The sequence below is a fragment of the Pagrus pagrus genome (genome assembly GCF_965226575.1).
Source record: "Pagrus pagrus genome assembly, chromosome: 23".
In the NCBI taxonomy this organism is placed as follows: Eukaryota; Metazoa; Chordata; class Actinopteri; order Spariformes; family Sparidae; genus Pagrus; species Pagrus pagrus.
In genome coordinates this window covers 19,293,738-19,308,014 of record NC_140205.1, presented here as the reverse complement: position 1 = coordinate 19,308,014, position 14,277 = coordinate 19,293,738, and the positions used below count along the sequence as shown (strand labels likewise).

Below are 14,277 nucleotides of genomic sequence, written 5' to 3'. Positions count from 1 at the left end.
AATGAAACGCGTATTACGGACGTGCGGAACGAAAGTGAGGACGCGTAACACGGAGCGGTTAGCGGCGTGACAGTCGAACTCGTTTTCGGATTGGCACTTGGAAAGAGAGGCCCATGTGGTGTGTTAATGAGCGGCCCACAAACTTCAGCACTTTAGAACGCTTTCACCTGATAATTTCGGCGCTTGAATGTCCGTGTAGCCCGTTCTTCTAAGATGTTGTTAGAAGCGCTGGACGGCGAAGAAACGGTTGTCTTCACAACCGCTGCCGGTAAGCACTGAAAGAGGCCACAGGAAGGTAGCTAGCTAAGCTACAGATGTATATGCTGAGTGCTGCTGTACTCGTTAGCATGCAGCTAAAAAGCAGACAGCAAGAACTAAGCTAATATCAGCTAATTTTAGAACTAGGAAGAGTATTGTTGTTTCTCGGTTTATTTAAGCTGGTTGTATCCTGTGTTGCATAATATAAGCGAGCTGCTGCCCGCTCATGGTTGCACTTGCTGCACTGATTTATTAGAGCTCTTGACATTAGCTGAACACTTGCTAGTTGGCAGCTCTTGATATTTAACTCACTTTCTCTTCCCTCCGGGTTTCAGGCGTTCATTACCAGGGTGTTACATAATGTCTGGACACCTGTTGTACCTCCAGACAGTCTGACCTGTCACCATTTTCAATGAGGACAAAAACATCTATAGTTTTTTCTTTTTAAATGACAGGGTAAAAGGCTCAACAAACCAGAACAATACATACAATTCATGTTACCTGAATGGGGGGCCTTGACATCCAGGTAGTTTGGGTGCAATATGCGGAGGATTGTCAGTAATGACTGTTGCCGACCCCAAATACATACTGCTGTAGCTCAGGGAATTCATTTTGGTGCTCAAAGTCAAGAAAAAATAATTCTGTGCAAGTCTTTCACAGTTTTCCAAGTAGATAAACTATTAATATAATATATTTCAAGAGAAAATGTCACAAATTGTATCTCACCACAGTGTTCCAGACTAACTTTTTACACTGGTGCGCCTACATTTTACATTTAGGTGCACCCAATTATACTGTACGTTTTGACTTGATTTCTTAACACATTTTGGAAAGAATTGTGAACAGGAATGAAGGTGCAAATGTTTTTCTTCATTTAAATCACAGCACACGCAACAAGAAATTGAAATTTTCAGGTGCACTGGTCGCACTTGACAGACGTGCAACCAAAATAGTAGCAACCTTATTTAGAAGTACACACTCTCTGAGCAGGAACTTTTGAGCACCATGATGATGGAAGAAAATCTTTTCACTTAGAGACAAAAGGAGTACTGTGGTGTGTGTAACTATAGTCAAAAATAATATTTGGAAATACTCCTGAAATATATTTTTAAAGCTGCTACTAACGTTTACTTTTATTGTAGATTATTTTCTTGGTTAGTTGTTTGGTCTATAACATGGTGAAAAATGTCTCAGTGTTAAATAAAGCACAGGATGACATCCTCTAATGTCTTGTTTTGTCTACTACTCAAAGATATTTAGTTCACTGTCATAGAGGAGGAAAGAAGCAAGAAAAAAATCACAGTTAAGAGGGTGGAATCAGAGAATTTTGACTTCTTAAAAAAATAACTGATTACCGAAAAAAGGTGCACATTAATTTAAAAGTTTACAAATAATCAATGAATCAATTAATCGTTGCACCCCTATTTTTTAAATTAATGTTCGAAAAGGTACTTCCTCTTTAATTTCTGATACATCGGCATATTTGATAGCTTATCATATATATTGGTATAAGCATATGGCTTATTAATAAAACTACATTTCAGAAGGGAAATACCTTTTTATATGTCTGAAGTGATTCAGGACCAGTTTTAGTTTATTCACCAGAGAGCACTGACGAGTTTTATTTTGCTACTGTGAAATGTCCACTTCTATATCTAGTTTATAACTGTCACATTTTGTAAAAAAACTAATTTAATGGATATGGATTTGATGGTGTTTAACAAAAAAAAAAAATACCAAAAAATAATCTACTGTCCAGTCAGGCTCCATGTTGTTGTCTCGATGAGAAACAGTAGGGTTTCTAACCTGTCCGTCCCCCCTCAGCCTCTGTGCAGGTCCAGGTGGAGCCTGTGGGACGATGGTTCGAGGCCTACATAAAGAGGAGGAACAGAAGCACATCTGCCTCCTTCCAGGAGCTCGAGGAGGAAGAGGTGTCCTCAGAAGAGTCAGAGGATGAGGAGTTCCAGCTGGAGGAGTACCCCATGCTCCGGACACTTGACCCCAAAGACTGGAAGGTATCAGTCAAAATGTGAAAATAATTTTACACGAGGAAATAGTTCTCCTTCCATTTCAGAGCTGAATGTGATGCAGGAGATGCTCGGCAAACATCCGGTTCTTCATGTCAGCCTGGATTTTGGATTAGCTCAGGACTTATGAGTTATTCAATGTTGATCACTGTTGACAGCAGCTTCAGCCTTTTACCTGCTAAATCTTCCTCCTGTCCTCTGTCTCACATTTGTGACAACTATTACTGAAGAAGCTCTAGTGCTGAACTGTTAATCCCTGTACTCAAACAAATTGGTAGCAGAGAAACAATAATTATTTTCCACCACAGATTGACCAGTTGATCATTGAATCAGAAAAGGATTACCAAATTGAATTACAAATGACTTAAGCTATTGTACAAATGTGAAAATTGTTGATTATTTTTCAGTCTTTCAACTGAAAGATCGATCTATCATTAGTTTTGGTTCGAGTAAAAAGTAAATAAGCTTCATATATCTGTAAGGAAGTGTTCACAACTGTAGCTGAGATCTTATGCAGCCAAGTGATGGTAGAAGCAGACAAACTTATGTGTGTCTTATTTGTGTTGAATCAAATATAAAGTCATGATCCTTTTTAGAGTCAAAATGTGATCCTTGACAACTGATAGTGGGTTTCCATTGTACGAATGAGTACGAATCTGATGCTTCACAGAAGATTAATCAACTATTTTAATAATCAGTTAATCATTTCAGTCGTTGTTTTTTATGCTAAAATGGCAATAATTCTCTGGGTCCAGCTTCTCAAATGTGGGGATTTTCTTGTTCTCTATGATAGTAAACTGAATACTTCTGGGTTTTCGACTAAAAAAAACAAGGCATGAAGGCAACACCATCCTACACTCCTTTAACACTGAGACTGTTAATGTGTGACACACGCAGCTCGTTTCTTTTTGGAATTTTAACTCATTTTTTGTGATATTTGATCAATTTCTGTATTATTAATGAGCTGGAAACTCTTCCCTTACCTCTTACTTGTTCGTCAGAATCAAGATCACTATGCTGTCCTCGGCCTCGTAAACTTGAGGTACAAAGCCACACAGAAACAGATCAAAGCTGCCCGTGAGTATTCCTCTTCTTCCTGCTCTCATGGATCATTTCTGTAATTGTTGGAAATACATGTTTCAAATCCCATTCTCTGCTGCTTCTCAACAGACAAAGCGATCGTGTTGAAGCACCATCCTGACAAGAGGAAAGCTGCAGGAGAGCAGATTGTGGAGGGAGACAACGACTACTTCACCTGTATAACTAAAGGTATGTAACTCTGCTTTTAATGGTTATCAGCACCGAGGGTCCTGAACTCACTGTCACTGTTGTCACTGTTTGAACCTCAGCTATAGAAATCCTGTCGGACCCTGTGAAGAGGAGAGCCTTCGACAGCGTAGATCCAACCTTCGACAACGCTTCGCCTTCAAAGGGCGAAGGCAAAGAAAACTTCTTTCAGGTGTTCGCTCCCGTTTTTGACAGAAATGCCAGATGGTCTTCCAAAAAGCACGTCCCCAAACTCGGCACCATGGAGTCCTCTTTCGAAGATGTTGATAATTTTTACTCTTTTTGGTGAGTTGTTTCCGAGAGATGTTGATTTGACTACAGAAACACGGCATTTGGCTGTCAAAAACAAAACTTAGAGAAGTGTTTAAACTTCTGTACCTTTTTTAATTTTTGTTAAAGGTATAACTTTGATTCATGGAGGGAATTCTCATACTTGGATGAAGAGGAAAAGGAAAAGGCTGAATGGTAAGCTACTGTGTATGTGTGCGACAGCAGCTGGTTGTACTGACACACAGTTCAGGTACTGGTGACTGAAATATCCGACTGACGTGTTTTTACTGTCCCTTGCAGTCGAGACGAGAGGAGATGGATTGAGAAGCAGAATCGAGCTTCCAGAGCTCAGAGGAAGAAGGAGGAGATGAACAGAATACGAACACTAGTCGGTAAAGTCTCAGCACACACCGCAAGATGAAGGAAACATTGTGATGGAGCGACTAAAAATATCACAAAGCTACTTAGGCTATTGAATATTTCATAAAAATCTCCTCTGTATCCTGGTGCGTGGTCCAAGAAATCTGCTGAACAATGAGTGAGATTGATACGTTTTTCTCCTTCACTGCAGATACTGCCTACAGCTGCGACCCTAGAATAAAGAAGTTCAAAGAAGAAGAAAAAGCCAGGAAGGAGTCCGAGAAGAAGGCTAAAGCTGACGCCAAGAAGAGAGAGCAGGAGGAGAGGGACAGAGTAAGTCTCACTTTAAACAAAACACCCTTCTGCACCCTGCACATGTGCATTAACTTTGTCATTGTGTTTACCATCCAGTATTATGTTGATACGGACTAAAATGTTGGAAATGTGTAGAGAGTTTTAATGTTATGACACTGAAAATGAAGAATGGAGAGATGAATAGTCTGGTAAATCTCAAACGTTTACCAGTCAGTGTGCACTCTCTTTAACAGGCCCGGCAGGCGGAGCTGGATGCAGCTCGACTGCAGAAGGAGAAGGAGGAAGAGGAGGCCAAGCAGGCGGCCCAGCAGGCCAAGAAAGAGAAAGAGATCCAGAAGAAGGCCATCAAGAAGGAGAGGCAGAAACTCAGGACTACCTGCAAGGTTCATTCTCATTGAAGAGCTCTTTGACTTTGGCCGGCATTAGTCACAATCATTTCATGTTGTTCCTTCTCCATATCTGTCCTCACTCCACAGAACTGGAATTACTTTGCTGACGATGAAGCTGACAGTGTGAAAATGATGGAGGAGGTGGAGAAGCTCTGTGATCGACTGGAACTGACAAGGTAAGGTCAACAAGATTCTCATTGGATGAAATGTAATGCTTTTAAAACTGTATGACTCTTGACTGTAGATCACATCTTCAATCTCAGATGTTGTTAGTCCTGACGTAATAATTATAAGCTAGGATGGTCTCAGCCTTGCAGTGCTTTCAGGAAGCAAAGCCCTGAGATGTGAATCAGTGTTTTATTGTACTTGTGTGTTTCCAGTCTGCAGTCCCTGAATGAGATCCTGGCCTCAGGCTCAAAAGACGACAGTAAGGTAGCCGTGGAGAAGCAGGTAAGAAGGCACTGTGTCTGCAAAGACCACCAGGAGACCCCTCGCATACCATCTGTGTGAAGTCCTCACGAGTGTACAAACATGTTGGTGTTCCTCTGTTCAGGTGCAGGAGGTGAACGCCCAGCTGCAGAGGGAGAGGGACGCTGAGGTCCAGGCAAGGCAGGCGGCCCGCAGTGCCGACCAGGCCAGCGGCGGGGGAGGAGGAGGAGGCGGGGGGAAGGGCTGGAACGAGGAGGACCTCCAGCTGCTCATCAAAGCTGTCAATCTGTTCCCTGCTGGAACCAATGCTAGGTAGGCACGATGTGTTCAGGCACAGCATTGAGTGTAGGTCACCTGCATTCGGTAGCACTCAGAGCCCAACATGCAATCACTGTTATACACTTTATAGTCTTGAAGCTTAAAAATATGCTTCAGGTAGAGTTTACAAGGCATTGCGCAGCCTGTGTAGACAGCTGAAACGACCAGAACTGTTCCATCAGGAGGGTGTGACACGATTATAAAAAATTGGCTGAAACACCTTCACATGTTTATGTGCTGTCAGCTAAGCCAACTAGATATACATGTTAAGTTGGAGTCAGGAGAAATTCTCCTGTAAGAAAAGTGACCTCTGCCTTGGTCATGGCGATGTGTCAGTATGTGTTCTGTGGTGATGTCTTTGTAGCTGAAAAGATTGCAGCTAACAGAATGTGTCTTTGCTGTCCGTACAGCAGGACTGTGCCCTGATGTAACAGTCCTACTATGTTATCTGTTTGGTTTGTTGCTCCATATCTCCCAAAGCTGAGGCTGAATTGTTGAGACTTTCTTTTTGCTCGTGCAGCCCGAAGTTAGTTTGTTTGTTTATTTTCCCCTTGCAGATGGGAAGTTATTGCCAACTACATGAACATACACTCCACCAGTGGCACGAAAAGAACCGCCAAAGACGTCATCAACAAGGCCAAGAATCTGCAGCGGCTAGGTAAGCTCACATTTGAACAATATGATTTACACAACTGGAACTAACATTCCTTCTTTTATACCAGGGAAAACTAAGGAAAATTGAAAGTATTAAAGAAATTTGACGGAAAAATTACAGAAACATCTATATAGTACCTTTAAAAAAAATTTCTATTGTAGCATACCATTTGCCATTCTGTTTTTGACTCTTTTTATCATTGATTTGTCATCAACAGATCCAGTACAGAAAGATGAGATCAACAGAAAAGCCTTTGAGAAATTCAAGAAGGAACACTCTCAAGTACCACCCACCATAGACAATGCTGTGCCCTCTGAGAGATTTGATGGTGAGTGTATCTGTACAGCTGTTGAGTGTCTGTCTGACTTAACGGATGCAGACTGTTGGTATAAAGCCTGTCCTCTATACCAGAATGAGAAATGGTGCCGCCAGACCTCTCCAGCGCTGACAGAGTGCTGTGGAGATGCGTCTGGTGATGTGAGACTGGGTGTTGTGTAACATTTTTGTACCCTGACTTAAAACGATTTTTCACCTGGTGTGTTCTCATCGAGTTGTTAATTAGTACATTGGAAGCAGGGAAATTTCTCTGGAAATTCATAGTGAGGGAACTGTTGAACAAATGACCGATACTGTGTAATAATGAGCCACATTGACCTGCTGCGTCTTCCCTCAGCCTCTGGTACTGATGCTAACGCTGCTGCGTGGACCACGGAGGAACAGAAACTTCTGGAACAAGCCCTGAAGACCTACCCAGTGAGCACACCTGAGCGCTGGGAGAAGATCGCAGCTGCCGTCCCAGGACGGAGCAAGAAAGACTGTATGAAGAGGTACAAGGTAAGATGACGTGCTGCTCTGCTCCTTTCTCAGCATGTTATGAATGTTAGAGTTGACAGTATTTGGTTCACCTAGATAAAGTTATTGGCAGTCCAATAGAGGAGGACAAAGTGACTGAGGTGTCTCAAATCTAGTCAATTAATGTCAACCGGTGTAGGCTAAATATTAGAAACGTCTTTGTGTGTAATGTGGTACATTTCAACAGCACCACAATCTACTTCCTCCAAACCACTTGTGGTATCCTAACAGATGTTTTCCTGTGTCTTTTACAGGAGCTGGTGGAGATGGTTAAAGCCAAGAAAGCTGCACAGGAACAGGTGGCAGCCAAAAGTAAAAAATGACAAGAACCACAAAGAATAGTATCTGTGTTATTTTAACATTATTGTGTTGGTCTTTATTTTATAATAAAAATTAAAGAAGGAAAAATACTACAGACAAGACTTAAATACTGTGTTTTTTTATGAGCTGTACAGTTGAAGGGTAATGTGTCCTCAGAGCAGGTCTGATCAGGTTCTCATCCAGAACATTCCACTTCGGATCTGGTTGTAGTCTGGCAGCTGTTCAATTGGACCTGAGACAAAAAACAATCGGGGTTAATGTCATTAAAACTGTATCGTACTGCTTTTAAAGAAAAACTACAGTTTATCACAGCATGGGTTTTTATTATTGTTGCTCTGGCCATTGTTCATGGTAACACTGTACTCAAAGACATTGCTGGCAACAGTGATATCCTAGAAACTGTAATATTCCTACTTATCCCTCTGTAAACACAGGAACCCACACAATTATGGCAGGTAGACAGTTTAATGTGGAAAACACTGCCAGCTTGTTTTACAGCCTGGATCTCAGCTGTCATGTACAGTGTTATCATACTTTGCCGGTTGCCAGAACTACAAAAATCCATTCAGAGCACCATACCAGACTAAAAGTAGTGTGCAAGGATCAATTGTCCACTTGAACAAAAAAATGGCTTTTTCATCATGTTACATTAAGCTTCCTGGCCATGATGCAAGTCCAAATATTTACTCATTGTTACATTTTTTGTAACAAACTCTCTCTGCTTGTTGCATAGTAGAAGAGGTTAGGGATGCATGATAGTGGACTTTTGCTTATATGGCATATTTTCCTACTCATTTTGGCCAATTACCAATGCCTTTAACAATACATGCACATAGACCTAATTTACAGAGAATATAAAGTCTCATGTAGCGGAATCATGACATTGTCAGGCCTACTCTTACCTACAGGCAGATGTAGACATACAATCATTTTCAGAACAACTCCATTCACAGGGAAAAATAAAACTGCCAAGCATGATAAAGTGTCATTTTAATAACCTGTTATTTTGGCCAATGCCAACATTTTATTGTAAATCCCTTTTTGGCTGATACAGATGATATTATATGATATTATCCTGCATCCCTACCTGTGTTATCATGCAATGAGAGCATATAAAGAAAATCATATTTTCAAATTTCTTGCCACAGAGCACAGGAGCCACTTTCAAAGACACCAGACAGTATTTGGACATTATGGCCAGAAGAGAACAACGCTGCTTTTGGGGCTAAACGGACAAACTGGAGTAGAGCATCTGGTCTAGCAGTCTGGCCAAGTCTCATCAGTGGCATGACATTTCCTTCATCCATAGAAAAAGACTAATCAAACTTATATACAAACTATCTCTGAAATGTTATAGCTTCACAAGCTCAGGGACTGTCAGTTACTCTATACAGTATCAGGCAGGTGTGTCTGCTCCGAAGTGTACATGTTGTACTAAAAAAATTAGCAACATACCAACTGCTGCGATAGCAGGAGCCTTGTTGAAGATATATTTGGTGCACACGTCCTTGATGGTCTTGGCATCAATAGCCTGTTGAAAGGCAGAAAAATCATTACATTAGAGCTGCAATGACTAATCAATTAGTCATGAACTATTAATACTAAATTACTATTTTGATAATAGATTCAGTTGAAAAACAAAATTAGGGAAAAATAGTCAAAACTCATTCATTTTTCTTAATTGTGAATATTTCCTGGTTTTGTCTGACAGTAAACTGAATATCTTTGGGTTGTGGACAAAACAAAGATATCTGAGGAAGTCATCTTGGTTTTTTTAGACACTGATCCTCATATTTACCATTTTCATACCAAAATACTACTTGACAAATCTAGAAAATAATAAACAGATTGATCAACAATGAAAAAAGTTGCAGCCCTACATTACATCATCTTTTAAAGCTCGATGCTGCAAGTTTCGATTAACCTTAAAAGTTTATCAACTGGAGCAAAGGCCCCTTAAAATTGCATATTTGTACTTTATGATACATTTGTCATTGAAACAAAATGATGGTATGGGGCATGATGATGATCATTCTCAACAGTTAACCAATGAGCTATCAGCTAGGGAGTGAAAGACAGGGTGATGTATCAGTAAGGTCAGAGTTGTTATTGATGTCTGTAGGGGCAGCAACAAGGTCATCAATACAGATTCAACACTGTCCAGAAGAAAAAGTTCCATTTCATTGGGTTTTAAAAGGCCATCCATATTTTGTCAAAATTACTATCCTCCATGTTAGTTCATCAATACTCCTCAGCTGTTTGGAGCTGTCTGAGGAACAATACTTGACGAGATCATGAGTTTATATTTAGGTATTAATGATTTCAATCATATTTGGAATAGTGACAAAACACACCACGGCTGACTTCTGGAATTCCACTAAAAAGTCTCTAAATTCAGTAGAAATGTGGGAGGCCATGTACATTCCTGGTGAGTGAGATTTGACTATCTACTCACATCAATTCTGGCCTCCAGCTCATGCAGAGGGATCCTGCGACTGTAGCACAGCATCTGTCTGCCGATGTCCTCACAGATAGGGGTGGATCCTGGAGACAACAGATAAACAAGCTGTCGTCAGTAAGATGTCTTGCATTGTGCTTCCATGATCATCTGCACTGATGATCACAGAAGCACAACGCAAGACATCTGTGACGCAGCCTGATGTGACACAGCCTTACCGTCCAGATGCAGGAGCATGTTGGTCTTGAGCAGATTTTTGGCCCGTGCCACCTCGCTCTCCGTCACACTCGTACAAAGAGACATCCTAACAGAGAGCACAAGACAAGGTTTTATAGTTAGAGCTGTGAGTGGACTGCAGTACCATTTCTACAGTATGTCTGATCTGATCTGTGTGTGTGTGTGTGTGTGTGTGTGTGTGTGTGTGTGTGTGTACTCACCATTCCATCTGAGTGAAGTGCATCATTTCGTTGATGGTGCCTGGCTCACACACCATATAGAGCCCCCACAGGCCTGTGTCTGTGTAGCAGGTGTTGAAGGACTGGAAGCTGTGGCACAGGTTGCCCTGACAGGCCATCTGAGCCAGTTTACTGGACAGATTCTGGGTTCACAGAGGACACAGTCCAACAGGAGGGGTTATGCACTTCATTACCACGTACAGACCGCTATGTGTGCTATGAAAGTTGCCTGGTGCAGCTTGGTCTGAGAAATCTAAACTGAAGTTAATTGAACATTGTGCCAATTAACTTGACTTTGAGGTTTCAGTGGTACTCACCACACCTCCGCCAAAGGAGCGGTCCCAGTTTCCAATAAGAGTGTTGGCCACCATGAGGGGGATGGTGTCGGGGTGTGACCATCCAACCGCCTCCACTGCAATGGCAATATGAGCCAGAGGCATCTTGTCGTCACGTACACGGATCTGAAGAGACAGCATGACAGACTCACTGGAATCATTTCTCCACTGTCTGTAATTCAAAACTTTCATATTCTAAGATATATTCTCTTTGAAAAAACAGCTGTCTATTAATGGGGCTCTGTGTAACGATTTACATGTATTTATCACTTTTTTTTTTTATTGTTTAACAGATTGTAGCTTCTTAATTATAAGGATTTTCTGCTTTTCCTTGTCATTTATGATAGTAAATGAACAGTCTTTGGGTTTGGGGCTGTTGGTTGGACATAATAAACAAGTGAGACAACAAGACATCAGTTTTGGCTCTGGGAAATTACGATGAGCATTTTTTTCATAGTTTTATGACATTTTATAGCCTAAACGATAAATTGCGAAAAATTATCAGCAGATGAATCAATAATCAAAATGATGGTTGCTTGCAGCCCTAATAACCATGAACCTCAACTTTCCTGGTTTAAGTTCGTCTGGGGACGTTCTGCATGACAAGAATGTAGTAACATAGCAAAACAAGAAAACTAAAACACAATAACAATGTGCAGTATTAGCCTTCAACCTTACCTCACTTCCTGTGAAGTGGCATAGAGGAAGTGCCGGAGCTTCACCCTTATATCTGAGAGGAAGTTTTCCAAAGTGATACTTGGCCAAATCAATGAGCTCATCATGAGAAACTCCTGATCAGAAACACATGAAACAAAGTCCCCAAGGTCAGAACAACCTCAATATTTCACTCTGATATAAATTCATGACTTTGGTTTGGTGTAGATTTATGCAGAATCAACATTGATGTCAACTTACTTTAGCCTTTAATTATGACTTCAGTTATTAAAAACAACAAACACATTAACTGAGATAAACCAAACGAGAGAGGAGTTGTTCTGACCTCCAGCAGCAGCCAGCACTATTCTGGGGCCTTTGTAGTGAGTGGTGATGTACTCCACCAGGTCACCTCTGTTGATGGTCCTGCAATCCAATACAACTGACTTAAAGTATGACAGGGAGAGCATTTCTAAAGTAAGCTGAGTTAAAGCAGAGCCATGTGAGACCACTGCATCAACCACACTGTTCCAGGTATTTCAGAAACACAATATACAGAGGTATGGTCTTACTTGATGTTCTCAGTGGGCCCAAGGATGGTCCGGCCCAGAGCTGTGGACTGATACGCAGTAGCATGCAGGTAATCAAACACCACTTCCTGCAGATTCGTCTCCACTTCCTGCATCTCTCTGAGGATCACCCCTCGCTCCCTCTCGATCTCTGCCTCACCCAGCGTGCTGTTCTGGATGATGTCAGCCAGGATCTCCACAGCTTGGGAAGAAGGAACAGAAAGTTTTATTTCCATGTATAAAATTATAGAATTGTTTTCATGTTACAAACCAGTTTCCACACCTTCCTAAACATCAAGTTCAAGTTCTTTTCAGGCCAAATGACCTCAAATTCAGGTAGTCTGAGACATTATGGTTATATATGTAGTTATATACAAAACAACACCAACTCCAGTAATATGAATTAATTGACTTTAGATGACATAATTGAAGACATTTTAGGATTTTTCCAGGACTTGCATACAGTCCTTCACCTAACTGTATCGCTCAGCTCTTCTGCCCTAGTGTACCGTACCTCGTGGTAGATCTTTAGAGAAAGCTTTGGCGTAATACACAGTTTGCTCTCTGGATGTGTAGGCGTTCAGGTGAGCCCCCATGTTCTCGATCTCCAGCTCCAGATCCAGCTGGGAGCGCTTCCTGGTGCCCTGTCACACACATACACACAGGTGAATGAGCCTTGGAATATTTTTTAGCATTGTTGAAGACAAGACATAGACCATCGTTTCTTTTTTATAAATATTACATTATGAAATGATTTTTGCATGATACTTCCCTGAAGAATTCCACTGTCTTTATTTTGCTAACTTATAAACTGTGTATGTTAAAATAAGAAACATTAGGAGACAAACCAATAAGTCCAGTTAGTCAAAGTAAAACTTTACTGCTCTGTCACCATCTTACCTTAAAGGCCATATGTTCCAAGAAGTGTGCTGTGCCATTATTTCTCTCGTTCTCATAGCGACTGCCGGCGTCTATCCAGAGGCCCACCTGGAAGTAGGCAGTAACAAATATGCAGTTATTAACATCCTCTCACTCTACGGTCATTGGACTATTGTAGATCTCCAGACAAATACGGGAGGTGAGGCTGCCTTCTCTAGTGATGGCACTAAACTGTTTTTTAAACATTTAAATTTAACTTTTAAACTCACACCCACCTCTGTAAATGGACTTGATATAATATTCTGTAAGACTGTTTCAATATTTAGTGTGGCACATATGGTGACTAAAACAGCTGAATTCTTTTTTAACTGGTTGAATGATTTCATATTGCAGACCTGCAACTCAACCCCAAAATGAAAGAGGAATCACCACCTGGAAATTCAATTATTCTGCACAAACTCTAAAAGATAACCATATTTTACATTGCAGAACATCTGTAAGAGGAAATTTAGTTTTTTCGATTTGTTCCCCTGCAACCGACAAGAAATACATATAAATAAAACAACAGTTAGATTTCAATAAGTTCAAAGTTTGTCATAGTTGTGGCATTTAAAAAAAAAACATTTTGAACTTAAGTGTCTTTATCAAGCTTGGGCTGGAGTAGGTCACTGAGTTGAACACTAAACAGTGTGACAATAACCCCAAAATGGATTTTCTCATTTCTTGTAAGGTGAATAATTATTGTAACAGTCACAGTAGCCAGGCAAACAAACAGCAAGTGTGTGTGTGTGTGTGTGTGTGTGTGTGTGTGTGTGTGTGATTAGGGGGATAACTTTAGACTTACTGTGCAGGTAGTAAGCCCAGCGTCCTCTGAGGCCACTCTCAGTCCGTTTTCTAAAGTGGTCACCTTGGTCTCAGGGACATTTAGAGCCACCTGCTGAGCAGCCTGAGTGGCCAAGAGTCTGTGCTGTCCAGCTGTGAGCTGCAGGTGGAGGACAGGCAGGAACTAAGTCAGTCATGGTGATACAACAAATTTAGGACAGTGACGTCATCTGTTACGAGTCCCCTGTCAGCGATGATGAAATTAACTAACCTATGTCGTCGACAGTTTCACTGAATGACACTGGGTAAACTTCAACATTACTTTAAGAATTTATCTTGGAACAGCCGAGCTTGTCGCAGCTTTTAGCTAACTTTAACTGTTAGCAAACAGTGAGCCTGACGGAACATACAGAGGGTTTCCTACGTGAGACTGTAAACTGAGAACTGTCAAGGAACTTTAAAAGGAGAGACATATCGAAAAAATGTCAATAAACACATTGTTCTTACCCGGCTTAAAGAATTTGTCTTCAGTAAATGTCTTTGTAGGAGAAATCTCCCAGCAAGTGTGAGGCGCTGTACGGACGCCGCCATGTTGTTTATCTGTCACACAGCGCATGTGCGGTT

At 41.1% G+C, this 14,277-nt stretch overlaps 2 protein-coding genes across 2 annotated transcripts; one reads left to right on the top strand and one right to left on the bottom strand.

Annotated features, from left to right (window-relative positions):
• The first annotated feature begins 85 nt into the window (after positions 1-85).
• On the top strand, positions 86-7,588 carry dnajc2 (DnaJ (Hsp40) homolog, subfamily C, member 2). Its single transcript, XM_084345427.1, has 16 exons — positions 86-268; positions 2,083-2,273; positions 3,287-3,362; positions 3,456-3,554; positions 3,635-3,857; positions 3,972-4,037; positions 4,143-4,234; positions 4,414-4,535; positions 4,751-4,900; positions 4,994-5,082; positions 5,287-5,356; positions 5,460-5,647; positions 6,211-6,311; positions 6,526-6,636; positions 6,982-7,142; positions 7,415-7,588. The coding sequence occupies exons 1-16, from the start codon at positions 214-216 to the stop codon at positions 7,481-7,483; spliced, it is 1,863 nt and encodes a 620-aa protein (XP_084201553.1). The 5' UTR covers positions 86-213; the 3' UTR covers positions 7,484-7,588.
• Positions 7,498-14,276, bottom strand: pmpcb (peptidase, mitochondrial processing subunit beta). The gene is made up of 13 exons (XM_084345428.1): positions 14,161-14,276; positions 13,676-13,813; positions 12,853-12,939; positions 12,467-12,596; positions 11,956-12,154; positions 11,730-11,809; positions 11,408-11,520; positions 10,712-10,855; positions 10,377-10,537; positions 10,158-10,243; positions 9,937-10,025; positions 8,937-9,012; positions 7,498-7,713 (listed from the first exon to the last, which is right to left on the bottom strand). The coding sequence occupies exons 1-13, from the start codon at positions 14,242-14,244 to the stop codon at positions 7,649-7,651; spliced, it is 1,452 nt and encodes a 483-aa protein (XP_084201554.1). The 5' UTR covers positions 14,245-14,276; the 3' UTR covers positions 7,498-7,648.
• Position 14,277: the final 1 nt, after the last annotated feature.

Bases quoted from the DNA above. Each gene is read 5' to 3' on its own strand.
- dnajc2 (XM_084345427.1), top strand. From the start codon at position 214: ATGTTGTTAGAAGCGCTGGACGGCGAAGAAACGGTTGTCTTCACAACC. The intron at 3,555-3,634 runs GTATGTAACTCT...TTTGAACCTCAG, and splicing joins CTTCACCTGTATAACTAAAG to CTATAGAAATCCTGTCGGAC. The intron at 5,357-5,459 runs GTAAGAAGGCAC...TCCTCTGTTCAG, and splicing joins AGGTAGCCGTGGAGAAGCAG to GTGCAGGAGGTGAACGCCCA.
- pmpcb (XM_084345428.1), bottom strand. From the start codon at position 14,244: ATGGCGGCGTCCGTACAGCGCCTCACACTTGCTGGGAGATTTCTCCTA. The intron at 11,521-11,729 runs GTCAGAACAACT...GTTTCTGATCAG, and splicing joins AGTGCTGGCTGCTGCTGGAG to GAGTTTCTCATGATGAGCTC. The intron at 9,013-9,936 runs GTGAGTAGATAG...GCCTTTCAACAG, and splicing joins AGCTGGAGGCCAGAATTGAT to GCTATTGATGCCAAGACCAT.